At 33.5% G+C, this 16623-nt stretch overlaps 3 protein-coding genes across 3 annotated transcripts in view; all 3 read right to left on the bottom strand.

Annotated features, from left to right (window-relative positions):
* Positions 1-2775, bottom strand: part of LOC146536055 (neurotrimin-like) — a 336131-nt gene extending 333356 nt beyond the window's left edge. The window contains exon 1 of the mRNA XM_085191669.1: positions 2416-2775. The gene's annotated coding sequence lies outside the window, so the exon portion shown is untranslated. The remainder of the gene's footprint in view (positions 1-2415) is intronic.
* A 329-nt stretch (positions 2776-3104) lies between these two features.
* On the bottom strand, positions 3105-8709 carry LOC146536054 (phospholipid scramblase 3-like). The gene is made up of 5 exons (XM_085191460.1): positions 8446-8709; positions 7255-7451; positions 5573-5764; positions 4353-4508; positions 3105-3872 (listed from the first exon to the last, which is right to left on the bottom strand). Exons 1-5 carry the CDS (start codon positions 8471-8473, stop codon positions 3849-3851), a joined length of 597 nt encoding a protein of 198 aa, XP_085047586.1. The 5' UTR covers positions 8474-8709; the 3' UTR covers positions 3105-3848.
* Positions 8710-13661: 4952 nt separating this feature from the next.
* LOC146536053 (heat shock protein Hsp-16.1/Hsp-16.11-like) lies at positions 13662-14382 on the bottom strand. Its single transcript, XM_085191977.1, has one exon. The coding sequence runs from the start codon at positions 14284-14286 to the stop codon at positions 13789-13791; it is 498 nt and encodes a 165-aa protein (XP_085048103.1). The 5' UTR covers positions 14287-14382; the 3' UTR covers positions 13662-13788.
* Between the last annotated feature and the right edge of the window lie 2241 nt (positions 14383-16623).

The following is a 16623-nucleotide window of genomic DNA, read 5'->3' as shown; positions in this document are numbered from 1 at the left end:
TAGCACTTCTGAAGAATGCAGCTTTCATACAAAACAAAAACATAGTAAATCGGACCAGTAGATCCAAAGATCTTAGCGTTCAAACAAACAAACGAACAAACAAACTCTTCCGCTTTATTATATTAGTATAGATAGATAACACTTGAAAATCTATTATATTATTTCTCGATTTGATAAGAAAAATGACATTTGGACTTAAAATATAGCAACGTTGGGTGGAAGCGGAGAGTCGTAATACTAAACTACCCCTCAATAACCCAAAAAAAACCATACAAAAGAATTTTTAAAATTGACAATATTATAGCGCAGTTGGTATGAGTTCAATTGAATTTAAATTTAAATCAAAGCTCATTTTGTTCTTTTTTTTATCATTTTCGCTAAAATCTCAAGACTAGGGAAGTAGACGATGTATCCAGCTTTCAACAGTGCGACATTCTGACAGACAGAAGAAGTACTGAACTTAGAAAGTTGAAATTTGGCTACGTACAGAAGATTTCTCAAAATTTCTACAGATGCGGGAAGGTAAAAATAAACGGAGAGTGGAAAACAGAATAAATTATAACTGTAATTTATCCGGATATCCTACAAAATACACACACACACACACACACATTCGTGAAAATTTAAAAAAATACTAAATTTCACGTAGAAATGTTTAACTATTCGAACGTTAGCTACATTTTCTTTCTTGATCTTAACACGAATTTAATGAAGCAATTAAAACTAGGTTTAAAGTGATTTTATAAAAAAAACTGTAAAACTTTAACAAATTAAAGGTACCAAATGGAATATCGCGAAAGACCTTATAACAATATTAATAGGACTATAGGCCGTCATGACACAGCGGACACAGTGTTCGGGTTCGATTCTCAATATGGGAATGAATTGTTTCTGTTGTTTAATTTTTTTATGGCAATTTCTCTACAAGAAATCTGTGAAGAGATAAAACATACGTATTACGTAAATTATTTAAAGAAAATTAATAATTCACTTCAATAGTTTCTTTCATATATTAATAAAAGAAAATATAAATAAAAATGGGTAAAAATAAAATGGTGTTTAATCATCATCATCATTGTTAACCAGAAAATTAACAAAGACACTAATGAAGTGCAAAGTCAATATAAATGTGGATGAATTTATTAATTATAAGAAACTTCCATTGTTGGGTTTATTTATTTATAGCTTCCCGCTTCATCTTGCTTATAGTAGTAAACAGAGAAGCTTAATTATTAAAGTTCTCTGTTTACGGATACGGATAATACTAAAATTTAGTTCCCACCCGGAGAACGGAGGGTTTTATTATTAAGGTTTAATAATGTTAATTATTATGTTTTATTATTAATTTTATGTTTTATTATTAAGGTTTAATAATGTTAAAACCCTCCGTTCTCCGGGTGGGACCTCAATTTTCAAGGCATTTAGGAATGGCGAGAATTAAAGCCGTGGTATATCTTGTTATTGGAGCACGTATATAAATATAATAATTAATTGCCCAGATTCGCCGTCGAAATTAAGATGAAGTAGAAATCGTTGCGCTTACAATCGGACGTTGTGAGGCTGCCACACAACTCAACGGCCTCATATTTGTTATATTGTCTTTTTCATCTGCTCACTATACATGGCATACATGGCAGGGGCAGGGGAAACTGGAAACCTAGTGTTAAGATACTCCGTTTCCATTAGGACTGGGACTTCCGTTCCCCATTTTCACAACTCAACGCGCAATGCGTCCAGCGCTTACTACGGTACCACGCGCGCCCGCTTTGCCTCGCAAGGAAACGAAAATATTAAAATTTTCGCTCCACCAAGTGGGAATTTGTATTAAATTTTGAACTATATTATTTGATTCTTTTCGACACACGGAGGTTATGGATTCGACTCCCATTTGTAATCTTAAAAATAGAAAAAAAATATTCAGTAAATAATTTTCACTTGATTTTAGTCTAGTACGAAAAAAATATGTTGTCGCTGGGCGGTGCTCAATGGCGCACAATATCTAACCAAGCCGAGAAAAGAGGAAATCATTCAATCATATGAAACCACTGAAAACGTGGACTTCATTTCTGTAGAGTGTAGAGGAAGATAACATTCTGTTAAAGAACAACATAAATAAATCAATTAATCAAATAACTAAAAATTAATTATAGATAAAAGGTTAAATAGTAATTTGAAATTCAGCGTTCCTATTATACAAGTTTAATAATTCTTTACAGTATTTCAGTTATACATAATTTTGTGTTGGAAATCTAAAATATAAATTAAAACTATAGTTTTTATCTTGACCACTTTAAATGAAAGCATAGTTTTAACTACTCTATACAATAAAAAGAGGTACATATCATATAAGAATAAACAATAAAATATCGTTGCAACCTTCGCCGTACGTAAAGAAAGACTTAAACAGACACTAACCTGCCAAAACGCCACGCCATGAGCCATGACGCCACACGGGTCATCCATGAAACCGAGCCGCAGCGTTTCGTAAAAAATGTTATGACACAAGATAAAGTCAAAATATAATTTAACACAATTTATGTCACAGAGTGAAAGTCACGTACTTTAATTACAAACCAGTACACCACACAAACCACACAACACATTTACGAGTACTTAAAGGTTTGCCCGAAACTAATGATACTAAAACTAATACTGTCAATTAAGTATAAAAAATGGCGTTACTGTTTCCGCTAAGGGTAAAACAGCTAAATACTTAGATATATCAATTACGATTTGATTAAATCAAAAACCAATTCTGATTCTTTAAAATATTTCATAATTTTGCCCTATTACCTGAATATAACTTTTCATTTAAGATTAACATTTTAATAAATTCATTTATAGTAATAATTATTAATAAAATTATAAATAATAAGATATTCATTTGAACTCTATTGACTACTGTACTCATTAATTAAAAAGTTACGAACAATACAAAAAGTAATGGACAATACTTTTAAATAAAAAATATTTTCCAGTTAATTTGTAAAAATATCAATGCTTATAATAATTAATATTATCGTCATTTTGATGTAACGTCAGTGCAACTATAAGACAAATAATCCAAAATTACAAATAATAATTATGAATAAAAATAAGCTTAATCAAATTTACAAATCCAGTTTATCCATTTATTTTTTTCACATAATAGCTACAAATAAAGATATTATTATTATAAACAATTATTTATACTTCCATGCAATTTTATAAACGGAGATATTAAATAATTCAAGTTGTCAATAGTTTCCAAAATACAACATGGCGGAGGGTGGCATTCAACTACGTTGATCAAATGTCGGTCAATTTTGTGTTTCGCGCCAATTAAAAAAAAGTAAATTTAAATATTGTTTGATGTAATTTTCAAATTGCAGATTGTCATTTATACAGTATACTCCTCGATTTCTTTGATCCTGATAATTGGAATTAACTGTCATTTTTTTCTAAATAAATGACAGTGTCATCTATTTCTTTAATTTAGAAATACTTACAAGTAGTAGTTACTAATACCTTATGCTAGTCACTACTAGATGGCGTTACATGCATGTTTCTATTAACAACTAAAAATAAATTAATGTTTCAATGATATGTGATTACAAATAAAACAGTTTACTTATATTTAAATTAATTATATATTTTTTATAATTTCACTTAATAATATATCCCTCTCGCTGAAACTTGAATTTATATTTATGATTAAAACTCAAAACTGAAATGTAAGTAGCGTCAATTTTACAGAAAACTAAATGATGTACTCCTAATAAATTATAAACAAATTTATATTTTAAATAGCTTAAAGTGTTCTGTGCCCAGTGCCATAAAACATTTAAACATCTGTTGATTAATCATTTTCAATTTTCGTAAAACAGGAAATCCTGAAAACGAGATAGCATAATTATTTTATTAACATCAGGTTATTATTCTTAGATGTATATATATATCAGATAAACCATTGTTACTTTACTTAAAGTACACAAACAGAACGTAGTGTTAAATCACTCATTTCTTTAAATTCTACTAATATAAGAAAATATCTCTTAGGCATAAAGTGACGAGACTCAGTATAGCGCTTTGCTTAATAATAACGGGAAAAATTAAATCTATCCTGATATTGATTGAATGCGGTAATCTCAGGAGCTTCTAATTTAAATTACAAAATTATTTTTGTGTTGGATAATCCAATTATAGAAGAATGATATAGATAAGTACTAATTAATTAACACTTAAAAAAAGAATTGAAATTTTCTCGATAATTTGGTAGTGCGTGGGTAACGAAATGTCTTAACATTATGTTCCCTCTGCCTTCCTAATACAAAGTGAACAATAAATAATATCTTAAAACAAACAGTACTCACAATCAAAAAACAAGAGCCAATTATAGCAACTTTGTAGCGCACGTCCAGGTCCAGAGGAAATCGTACTGCAAAGGTGTTCTTGTCCGCCGTCCACCCCGGCGACCCGCTCCAGCGCTTGCATATGTCGCCGATACGTTCTTTCTCGTTGGAAAACAACTGTAAATATGAATAAGAATCATTAAGAAGAAAATATGTGAAAATATTTTGAAAATTTTGTGTAGCGTTACGCTGTATCCCGCATATAACATACAATACATGGTAGACAGAAGGATTCTGGGAGCCTAGTGTTAACACTCTCCGTTTCAATAAAATTAAATTATATTAATGTTCTACTTTTAAAGATATGTACGATATGACACTAATATATTTATGTAAAACAGATGAGTATTACTTTGCTTTGGTGGTAAAAAGAGTCAATACACACGAGTAATCGAAATCGTTAATGGCAGTTCCTAATTTATGACATTTTTATCTGCTCGCTATTTCAAATTTTATTTGTAACATACTTCTTGCACTGTAGATAAAAAATGTGTGGTCGGGGACCATTTTAAAAAGCTTTTATTTAACTTGTAATGTATGTATGTGTGTTCGGGTGAAATCTTAGAGCTCAATTTTGAAGTAGATATCTTCAACCGATTGAGCTGAAATTTTGTATACACGTTTACTTTGGACGACAATGCACGATAAAATATGTGACGTCATTTTAAATCTAATATGGCGGACCATACAAGATGGCGAAACAGTTATTAATGCACTTCTGCAAAATGGGTATCAAATGAAAGATCTTGTCGAGAACAATTAGAACAATAATGTGACATCACTTGAAATCCAATATATTATAACACTATTCAAGTTTTTTGTGCTTTCATATAATGAAAGTTATGTTCGTACGATTGAGCTGAAATTTTGTATACACGTTTACTTTGGATGACAATGATGAAAATTCCACCTTCCTTCCTTCCTTTTAAACATACCTTAATATTGTCATAGTGAGTAGTGACTGATGCCACGGTACTCTCGGTGCTCAACCCGAGAGGACGGAACGCCAAATTCTACGGCACATGCTTACCTCTTTCACTTTGTCCACTGTCATCAACCCACAAATACATACCGTCCCACATGAAAAGCACGAGAACTCCAAGCTAATTACGTGGTCTTCCCCCAGTATCATCGATACTCTGTTCTCTAAGGTCAACCAGTTCGATTTAACCCCATCTTACCTCAAAATTGCATTCAGATGTTATAAACATAGGTCCCTTCACTCTTATCACCGATTGGTCATTGACATCGTTGATTGATAACACCGGTTTAAAGAAAGTTACTTCCTTCCTCACTATCGCCGCCGCTTGTCCACCGAGGGATACATCCATCTTGTCCGTCCCGATAGTATAGGGACGACGGAATTTTACTACCTGTAATTTTTATACAAATAGGATATAATACGGTGTTAGGTTTCGCCGAGAGAGTGTAGAGATAAGTTACTAGCTTCTCTACTTTATATATAACGTTTAATGAATTAAGACATAATTGTACTATTTAAATAAAAACAAGTTAAAAAATAATGAAGATTATATAATTAATATTTCAATGACATATGTCCTTGTATGCGGTAAAAATATTTATCAATGCTTCTCCTACAATATTTCAAGAAGAATATAAATATTCTGTTTTTTGCACTATAACTACATTACTCTAAAGTCGTTCGCGACAAAAGAACAACAGAGTATCTTAGCAATTGTCTCGACAATTTCTGCTTAAAGATGGAAGTGATTTGTGTCACGCTATATCTCGCATATAGGATAAGCAAAGAGAACCTTGTGTATGTTACACTTCAGTTCGTCCGTTCCGTTAAAAACTTCTTTGTTTCGTTACCAGAGAAATTAAGTAATTGCCCCGAGTGTGGATGGAACCCAAAACCGCCGCGTTTGCGATCAGCGCTGCGCCACGACGACCTCATAATATATAGACGTTAGAAGCTATGGACAAAATGGACTAGCACTTTAGATGAAACAAATATGTGCCAAGCATGACGCGGGTGAAATTACACACGCCCCGCACGCAAACTACATATACCTACTCGTAAGTTTGTTTCTCTAGTAGGTATATGGAAAAAAAATGTTAGTTAAGCTAAATTGTCTTACTTGTGCCTGTAACCAATGAAGTTGTAGGTTCGATTCCCACTTGGCGGAATGAATTATTTTTTCTTTTTCATTACAAAACCTTATGTACGAGATACAGCGTGAAATGAAAAGCAAAAATACCATACAACTTTTCTGCTTTATATGGTAAGCTACTGTTAAAGAACAGACATGGCAACAGTTAAAAGGTAAAGGTTTCGTTATTGCAATCCACTTATTTGGTTTATTGCTTGGTGCTAGCGCTTAATGAAAGGTCAGGAAGCTTCGCGTGTTGTTCGTGTTACAAGCACGTTCTATGACGCAGTCAAACCTTCATTTTCGTGTTATACGATCAGATTTAATAATTTTCATCATTATACAGTTGGTTATTTTGTTTGATACTGAAGTCTTAGCTTAATTTCGCTTATTTAACGATTAGGTGAGAAAGGTACACCTAGGTGAGGAGATAACCTTTTTACTTCAAAACATTTTTATTTCTTGAGAAAAAAAATAATGTTTGTTTTAAGAAAAATTATATATAAAGCCTATTTATTGACTTTATCTATAAATGGACGAAACAACACAAAAAAACAATTTTAACTACTCTATTTTCAAACAGGTACACCTGATACCTGAAACTAGTGCGCTCTTTAGTTTTATAATTTTAAGATTAGATAGGTTTTCCAAATATTTTACGTTCCTTAGTGGGAAATAACACTGAAAAATGTCTTTGACTCCCCTTTTATACGCAGGATACAATGAGAAGCTAAAAAAGGGTTAGGTACCTCTTTATCATTCCCGTCAAACACTTTCAGTTCCAAAGTCCTGCTTTTCCCCAACATTCTGTTAATGAAGTCTGCATCTTCACTCGCGTACAGCATCACTGTACCTTCAGTCGTAAGGACTACGTACTTAGTGTTGTCATTGTTACTCGCCTTCTCCCTTATCAACACTCTGTCCAAAGTTTTCAACAGCTCGAGGCCTAAAAAAGAAAATATGTTAGTGACATATTTTCTGGCGGTAACTAGTATAGAATAGAATTTAATCATGGGAAAGGCACGAGACAATCAAAATAAACTAAGTGACCGCCATAGAGGAAGGGCACAGTGTGTCTTTAACGTAACGGGTACGGGTTCTCACTCAATAACATGATCCATGATGAAGAGTTCCAACACTCAACCCACAATGTTTCAAAATTGGGTGGAAAGTGGGAAATGGACTTAACACCGACTTCCCTCTGCCTACTCTATTATATGCGAGATACAATGAAGATAAAACAAAATAAAATAATTAAAAGTAAAACTGCAACTAATGTACATGAGATTAGATAAGATGAGTAATAGCAACATACAAAAAATCTATTATTTTTATTGCTTTATTACCATGAAACAAAAATAAATAACTTGAAAGAATCTTCTTAATATTGTAATTCGTTAAATGGAGTGTGAACGGTAGTGTTCGACTGTAGCTATGAGCTAACTGATGAATAATCTATATACTGACACTGTGCGGGTGGCCCGCGGTATATTGAAGCTCCGTAGTTCGCTAAGCAGCTTCACGGTGTATCCCGCATATAGCAGGGTAGACAGTGTGAACTTGAGAGAGAGTGTTACTTTTCATCCGGATTCTAGATATTGAGTGCTTAGTGGCGAAACTCAAGGCCGCAATTATTGTGCAAGAGCGGGGAAGTAAAAATAATGCAATTATTAGGTACCTCGAGTAGGGGGAAAACCCTGACGCTGTTCCACTATGGCACCGTGGCCATCAAACTAAATAGTGCCAAAATAATTTCACAACAGCTATAAATTTAGGCTTTTCCAGCCAGCTATAAATATTTTCATTTTTTTCTCTGGTAAAAAGACAAAGCCCGGCGGTGATTTCTGCTACTCCATAAATAATGACTTGAAAATTTGATGGAATGTGGAGGACGGGGTGTCTCAACACTAGTTGCCCTCTTCATATATATAGTTTCTTACCTGTTAGGGTTTTTTCCGTTGTCTCCATGTTCCCGTGTTTACTTTTATTTTATATCACTTTCAACAATAAATAATCAATTTTTAAGAATATATAATTAAGTTATACTTAGATATTCACTTTTTTACTAGAAACTTTACAGACTTCGCCCGCGTGTAACACAGAATTGTGTATGACATACTTATATGACACTTTATAAGCGGACTAGATAACTCAGAGCCTATGTACGATGAGTTACATTGAAATGGATATAGCCCATAAATAGCCATAATCTTCCTCGATAAAAACAATCGTTCATTTTGCAAAATAGTTTTTGTGATTAGCGGGTTAAACGTTTAAATAAAACTTTATTTCAGCTTCAAGCTGTATTTCTCATACAGCAGGCAGAGGGAAACAGATGATAAGACACTCCGTTCCCTATTTTCCGTCAAAATTTTGAAAATTGTTGGTTGAGTGATGGAAACTAACGGCTTACTTTGTCTACTACGCCGGGGGATTGAAAATAACTTAAATATCACCGTTTCCTGAAGTGGGGGTCGAGCGAGCGCGGCGTTGAGTTCCGGTTCGAAAACCGCCCAGTTTTGTCCGTGCTGCTATATGGAGGTAAATATGGGAAGATGCTAGCTTTTTTATATATATAGCACTCTGGTGGAGCGAAGCACATAAACAAAATCTAAAGTTAACGCAAAAAGTTGTTACTTACACTTACAGTAGTTCTATGTTATATTGAAATATACTGTTAGTATCAGAGATTTATTTTTCCCTTTTATTTTATCTTTTTTTAAATTCACAAACTAAAGTAGGCAGGGAATCTAGCCACTTTTTTGCTCACACGCAACAGGGTAAGCGGGAACCTAGGGAAACCTAACCCTGGGTTCCCTCTGCCTACTGTGCTATATGCGGGAGCAAAATTTATACACAAACTTGAAATGTTTTTAAATGTATAATAAAATTGTTAAATTTAAAACTAAAGTTTATTTAATAGCAATAAAGATGTCCACGTGTCGTATAATCTTTACCACTTGTTTTGATAACGTCTAATATATATTTGTGGTATTTAGAGATTTATATAAAACTTGTTAGGCCGTTAAGGGGGTGAGTAATCGCGAAGATTGTGAAAGGAAAAAGCAAAAGGTCAGAAAATGTAAAACTTTTGTGATCGAAGTTAGCAAAGGCTGTTGACGGAATAGCACCTGATTATTATGAATGATAATTTTTAATATACCGCCCGCCCTGATTGACCGAGCACGGTGTTGAGTTTCACCATTCAACAGGGAATTTTTTGATAATTCGGTGAAAATTTGGGAACGGAGTATCTAACACAGGGTTCCCAGGTTGCCTCTGTGTGGGGTACAGTATAAAGCTAAGAGATTTAATTAGTAGTTTTCAGCAAAATAAGTCATAAGCAGTCTTTTTATATAAATCGATAAGAACTTATGACTTTATGGGACGCTATTTAAATTTTGATTTGAATATCGTTGAAATTTTTATACTTTTTGTAATTAGGTTAGATCAAATAAGTTTTTGACGATTTTAAGATAATCTCACGAATATTTGTCTAATACCGTTATTTAGAACTAACATCGTTATCTTCTCCCAATAAAAACTATTCTATTGTTTTCATCACTCAGTAGTCACGTCAGCACATTCACTGTTAGCTAAAAATATATTAATTTACATTTTTTAAAAATAATTACTCTAATTTTGTTTAGTACATTCCTGTAGACTAAAAGCCGAAATTCGTAATATTAAAACTTTAAATTATGCCTTTACACTGTATAAATTAAAATAAATATATGTTTATGTTCTAGCTGCCCGCAACTTCATGTACATAACATGTGGAAAGTAAAATCCCAGTTTCTTCTTATTTAACAATATTCAGCGTTCTACGCCGCGTAATTTAGTCTATATGTATGTTGTCTCTCCGACTCTTAGTAACGAAACTATTTTATATATATAAAATAATAATGTACATTTATTGATTTTATTTAATAATATAATTAAGTGCACAAAATAAATAAAAGTTAAAAACGTCACAACAGAAATACATAATTATATATTATAAATATATGTATGTAAGAACACATAGACCCGACAACTGCCCTCGAGGGCGGCGCACTCTCTACTGTCTGATAGAAATTAAAAGACTCTACGAAAAGAGTTCTACAAATGTAGTTCAGTTAGAGTTTTTTTTCAAGACGAAAAAAAATAGTTTAAAAGTTGCTCTACGCTTTGTATAGCAGGGTAGGAACAAGAAACCTAGTGTTGAGTGAGTGGTGGAACAGAACACCGCGCTTTGCCTTGTTATATGAGCAAAGAAATAGAAAATAATTCATTCTCGAGAGTTAAAATTGAACCCACAACTGTGCCGCTGTGCCACGAGAGTTCCTACAAATCATATTACTAAAATAATATAGACTATATTTTTTTTCGCTTCTCGCTGTATCCATGGGTAGGCAAAGAGAACTCGGGAACCTAGTGTTAAGACTCTCCGTTTCCATTATGGCCGGTCCGCTACCCACTTTCCGCCGAATTGATCATATTTATATAATAATTACGTAATTTTCGCGAGGTAATTGATTACAAAATACACTTGCGATAAAATTACCCGCACCATGCCTTAGACAAATATATGTGTGGGGAAGGGCTAGGGCTGTCTAAGTAATGTATAGGACATTATTATGTGTGATTACTATTTTAGAAAAATATTTTTTAAATGAACGTGAATTTGTAATAAAGTTTAAGAAGCCAACGTTTATTACGTTAGCGTGCTGCCGTCCGTGTTACCTAGCTACCCCTCTAGGGATAAAGCGTGAAGCTAAAATATTTGAAGTTGACGCGCTTATAACACTTATCATTATAAAACTTAGCATTAGATTAATACGGACATATTTCGTTTATTTCCCCTTACGACAAGGACCTGACCATGGAACTGGAAAGTGGCTGAAACATTAACTGGTTAAGTGTTTCAGAACAGTCATTAGGTGAGAGCTCTTCACACTTTCTTGTCTTTTGTGATTCATTTATGGTGTATTCACTTGGTATATCTGTCCGGATTTCTTTTCCAGTCCGCTCGACGGCCACAAGCTGAGGTTCGGGTCCCGCATGGGGCACCCTTATATTCGTCGACTTCCTCACAGGCAGCCACAGAATACCATCTTCCCTACCCAACCGATGTCGCTGTAAAAGCATTAACTGCATATTCGAAGAAAAAATCTGTTTTATCGTTGGTTTAAGGATGTGATAGCCCTGACAGGGTGTTGTTTCATTCCGTGAGACACACCCTTCTATTTCTCTTTCATTCATGTGTGTGTTCCTTGGATAAAATTCTCGAACGATGGACGAAATCTATTTGTATGTTAATATTAATAACAAACGCGTTCTCTGGTCATATTTTGTATAATATTGGCACAGTGGAACAGGGTCAGTCTGTAAGCGCTAAGGTTGTGGATTCGATGGCGCTTTAAATGAACTATTTTAATTTTGCTGCTTAAGACAGACGTACCACTGTGACGGAACGCGGAGAAGGAGACAACATGAACTTTATTTTTAGGGTTTTCTGCCTCAAAAGGTAAAAACGGAATCCTTATCCTTACTATGTTCTCCGTCAAGATCATTTGTCTCGAAATCTCGTGAAAGTATCAAGCTATAAAGTATCATTTATAAAGTATTTTCAAGCTATAAAGTATCATTTTATTTAATATAAAAAAAAATAGGTCTGTGGCCCCTAGAAACAGAGAGAAAATCAATGTTCTAAATCAATGTAATCAAAAGAACATTTATGAATCAGTTTTAGCTGCATTCTTTATGAAATTAGATATTATTATTAATCAAAATGTTTAGGGTACATACACCCACAGTACCCACAGTAGTAAAACTTGGCACGAAATGAGAACTTACAATAAAAATAAAGTAAATATTTTTACGTAGGTACTTCATAGAAAAAAAGCAATTATAAATCTTTATTTATTTATATCATACAAAATGAGTGCATATTCCCGCAAATTTTAGCTTATAAATTTTTATAAGATATACAATCCTGAAATTGGTGCGGTAGCCTCGGTGGGGGGGTTTCATGAAGAGAGTTTCACATATCTCATTGGACGATCAACGAACGCGGTGTTGCACTCCATTGATCAATTAATACACAATGTTTACAATATGGTAGATTCATCAACTCACATTACTTTAAAGACTAGTCTTCTACTCTTATAATAGATTTTAATTTTATAAAAACCTCCAGGAAATCTAATGATGCAGACTGAGTGCGTATCAATTTGGGCCGCAATTGAAACGTCAAATATTTTATCAGTTAAATTAAGATGTAGGAGAGCTGAAAATATACCGTATAAATACTCTCTGATACGATCGACGGCCACTGTCTGTTATCTAGACGTTTGTGTTAGTATTAAGTAGTTTTATTACAGGAATAAGATAATATAAATGGAGGATAAGTTATAGGTTCGATTCCCATTCGCGGAAATAATTTTTATTTTTATTTTCTCGCAAAATAACGAGGCAAAACATGGCGTTGAGTTCAACTCCACTCAAGTCTCAACACGTAATGCCTCCTAAATTCGATGGAGAGTGGAGAGCGCAATTATCTTAAAGGGAACGGAGCGTTCTAACACTATATTCCCATGGTCCTTCTACGGCCTACCCTGTTATGTGCGGGATACATTGTGTTTCACCTGAATATCCTAAATGTTTATAAAATAATACAGGTACACAGTAGATATGTAAGCGAGAGGTGTAGCGATATCTCTGTGTATAGAACTAGAACTATCATCATATCTAGAATGTTCTTCTAAGATGGCGCTAGGTGAATCGTTTCGAATTAGGTATAGTCGATAGAAAGAGGACCTCAGATAACGAAGATGGGCGTTAATACGTATTTCTAAGGGACCCCTTAAGTACGGTGTAAATCCCAGGCGCTGCTTTGAGCTCCTTACCCAGCTGCCATTATTTGTAAGAGTGGGTTAAGACTAAAAAAGACGTTTGGCAAAAAAATATTGTCAATGTACCTATATGGTTTATTAAGAATATATCATACGATAGCATTTTAGCTTTATACCAAAGCGATGAAATTAAAATAACTCATCTCCCACGAATGAGAAAGGAATCCACAACCATCGCGTTACGCCACGACGGTCAATCTAAGATTACAATTTCTATGTTTTAACTATTTAATAAAGTATAAAGAAAATAAAAACACAACACAGTAATTAAAATTTATTTTAGCATTACACACAAACTAATCTAATCAATCTGAAAAGAAATCACGAAAATTGACATTTTTTTTTTTTATATTTTCTGATTAAGACTAGAAATATACCATATATTTTTTAAGACTTGTCACTGTCACTTTTATCCTGGATGGGTATATTTCTTTCCGCTAGAGGCTCAGAACGGAAAGCGATCAACTTAAGCTTCCCTTTATCCAAATGACATTCGACTCTCTCAGGAGGAAAACCTTCAGGTAGCAAGAATCTTCTCTCAAAATGACTTCTGGTCCAGCCATCTTCTCTCTTAATCTCTTTTTTTCCCTCCACCATGATTTCATTACCAACTGTCTTGACTTCGATTTGTTCTGGAGTAAAATTCTGGACATCCAAATGTACTTCTACCTTTTTCCCATCGATTTTGAGTTCCGAATCAGAGTAGACACCGTCAATTCCATGCTCTTTTTCCAATGGTGCTGTCACTTGTCGCATAAACTTTACTGGGTCCTTAAAAAATGGATCCTTAGCGAAAACAGCGAATGGATCTTCTAAAATCCTCAAAACCGGATCCCGGTGGGCAATATTTCGTAAATGCCTCAACCAATATGGAACTAGTGACATTTTAGCTCGACTTTATCGTCTCGTTTCTTTGGTAATACTACGTACGTTCAATTGTTTGTTTACGTAGGACTGGCGTCTGGCGGGTCGGCAAGTTTCTGTGCTTATATACTGTTCATTCAGCGCAATCTGTTGTCGAGAAGTTTGTGGATAAGTCGCGAAGGTTCTAGTAATTTATGACATAACTACATTTAGCGTCATCTAGTATGGAATAGACGACTCATTAAAATAAATTATATTATGATTTTGGTCAAGTAATCAATTTCTTTTCATAATGCATACAAACTTTTTCACGTAATGTAAAATTTTTAATAAGATCTAAATGTAATAATATTATTTTATTCGCATTACTATTAAAAATAAATCCTAGTATCGACATCTTGTATTAAAAAGAGGAACTAAATTTTATTTATAAAGAAATTGTAAGTACTAAGGTATAAAAAAATTATATATTAAATTTATATTTTTTCTAATTAAGAACATGATAAGAATGTAATGTGACAGATTTTTTAATATTTTATTTAAAACGAAGTTGCACAATGTTTACCTGTTTTGCACCGATATGTCCACAATAGCATCAAAAACATGATGAAATATTTACCAAAGTTTCTTCCACAATAAGAAAATTGTAACTTAATATAGTATAAGTCCGTAATATACTTGTACTCACATTTGTGAATTAAAAAGACCACACTCATTCACAATAACATTCCTTTTCGTAAAGTTTTCATAAGACTTTCTTTTCATCATGGGCACAGAGATATGTAGGTAGCGATTGACTTCATGCTGCATCCAAGGGGGCTAAAGCCTATATATATTTATATATTTCATATACCTTCTGCTATTCATTTTCTATAAATAGCAAAAGTGCCATATGATAGAGAAAAAACCCTACCAACCGGTTCTGATAGAAAAAAATGACGTCAATCGATTGGTCTTTACTTTGCGATCATCACTAAAGATTTGACAATAGTAAAAATGAACCAGCCTCGACCCCACGCCATATTTTCAACAAAAAATAAATAAATTTCAAATGATGTCAAGTGAAGTATCCCGTATCGCTGAATAGGGATTCAATCACGATTGTGCCAGTTTTAGATATAAGTAAGTATAACAATATAAAGTTGTCTCGTCGAACATTCTTGGTAATTTTCGAATTCATAAGTTGACGGTCAACAGGTTTAAATCTCTACGATATTAACTCTCTCAAGGAAACAATAACACTGCAAAATGTTCCGTTTTATAATCCTACTATCAAAGCTCATCAAAAAAGTGTGGACTCAAGAATTATTATACCTAAATAATGGAAAACACTGAGGTTTGAATACAAAAGCTACAAAACAACTGAAGAAAAAGAAAAACCCAACTTCATTAGAATTAAACGTCGGAACCTATTCCTCAAACAATTAAATCTTCACAAGGAACCCTGTGAAATTTAAAAGGGCTCGACTGTTCAATCTAATGAAGTATTGATCTTATTTTTCGTTTCTTTTTCATTTTATGCAGTCAGGTTCTTTGTTTATAATATTTTTTTTGATCCAATTCAAATCTGAAAAGTCTACCAACGATGACAAGATGTGGGACAACCTTGAGTATTACTGGCATCATCACAAATGTTCCTACATGCACGCTGCGTTCAACGCCGGGTATTTGGTTCGACTCTGGTACCAAAATAAAGTGGGGCGTTGAGTTCAGCCACTCAACACACAAGGTCTCGAAAATTTAAACTGAGTGTCCTCACTCTAGGTCCTACTGTACGCGGAATGCCGCGTGCAGATAAAATTCGTTAATTTATAGTTAAATGTAGTCTCTAATAAGCAAAACACGATTTTATACAGAATTGAGCTAAAAATAAATGTATTTCAAAATACGAATCGAAAATAAAACCAGCTTGCACCAGATGCTGTATTTATCTTTGAATTATCAATCTTTATTAAAAGTACAAATACTATAATAATATACAAATAACTTTTTACGTATGAACAGTTTAAAATGCGTCATACCTACTTAATATTTGCCAACGTTCCTTTGGAATAAATCTGAAAGAACACTGTGAATTGGAATGCGGACTTCTTTCTCGTTTTCCTTTACGTTCTTATTGTTAAAATTCTTATTCGGTCGTTGTACGTATATTTTGCTGAGCAACTAGAAAAGTTTGACAATCTGTTACACAAGTTCATCCCTAGCGTGTAGGTAGCCAAAGGCCAACCGCTACAGTCTCTGCATATCCAACTCTATCGCTTCGTGGACTGTTATCAAACTCCTTATACAAGCCTTCCGGAGGATTCCGTGCTTTTGATGTGATATACTTCTAATTTTTCTTTTAAATTACGGATATTG

The sequence above is a fragment of the Heliconius melpomene genome, chromosome 10, assembly GCF_056956725.1.
Source record: "Heliconius melpomene rosina isolate 202511_hmr_F chromosome 10, ASM5695672v1, whole genome shotgun sequence".
NCBI lineage: Eukaryota > Metazoa > Arthropoda > Insecta > Lepidoptera > Nymphalidae > Heliconius > Heliconius melpomene.
Note: the sequence above shows the minus strand (reverse complement) of the source record. Positions and strands in the feature narration are given on the sequence as shown.

Coding starts and splice junctions, on each gene's coding strand:
- LOC146536054 (XM_085191460.1), bottom strand. CDS start 8,473: ATGGAGACAACGGAAAAAACCCTAACAG. Junction 4,509..5,572: donor CATCTGAATGCAATTTTGAG/GTAAGATGGGGT, acceptor TCATATTTACAG/TTGTTTTCCAACGAGAAAGA. Junction 3,873..4,352: donor TTGGCTCTTGTTTTTTGATT/GTGAGTACTGTT, acceptor TCTCGTTTTCAG/GATTTCCTGTTTTACGAAAA.
- LOC146536053 (XM_085191977.1), bottom strand. CDS start 14,286: ATGTCACTAGTTCCATATTGGTTGAGGCATTTACGAAATATTGCCCAC.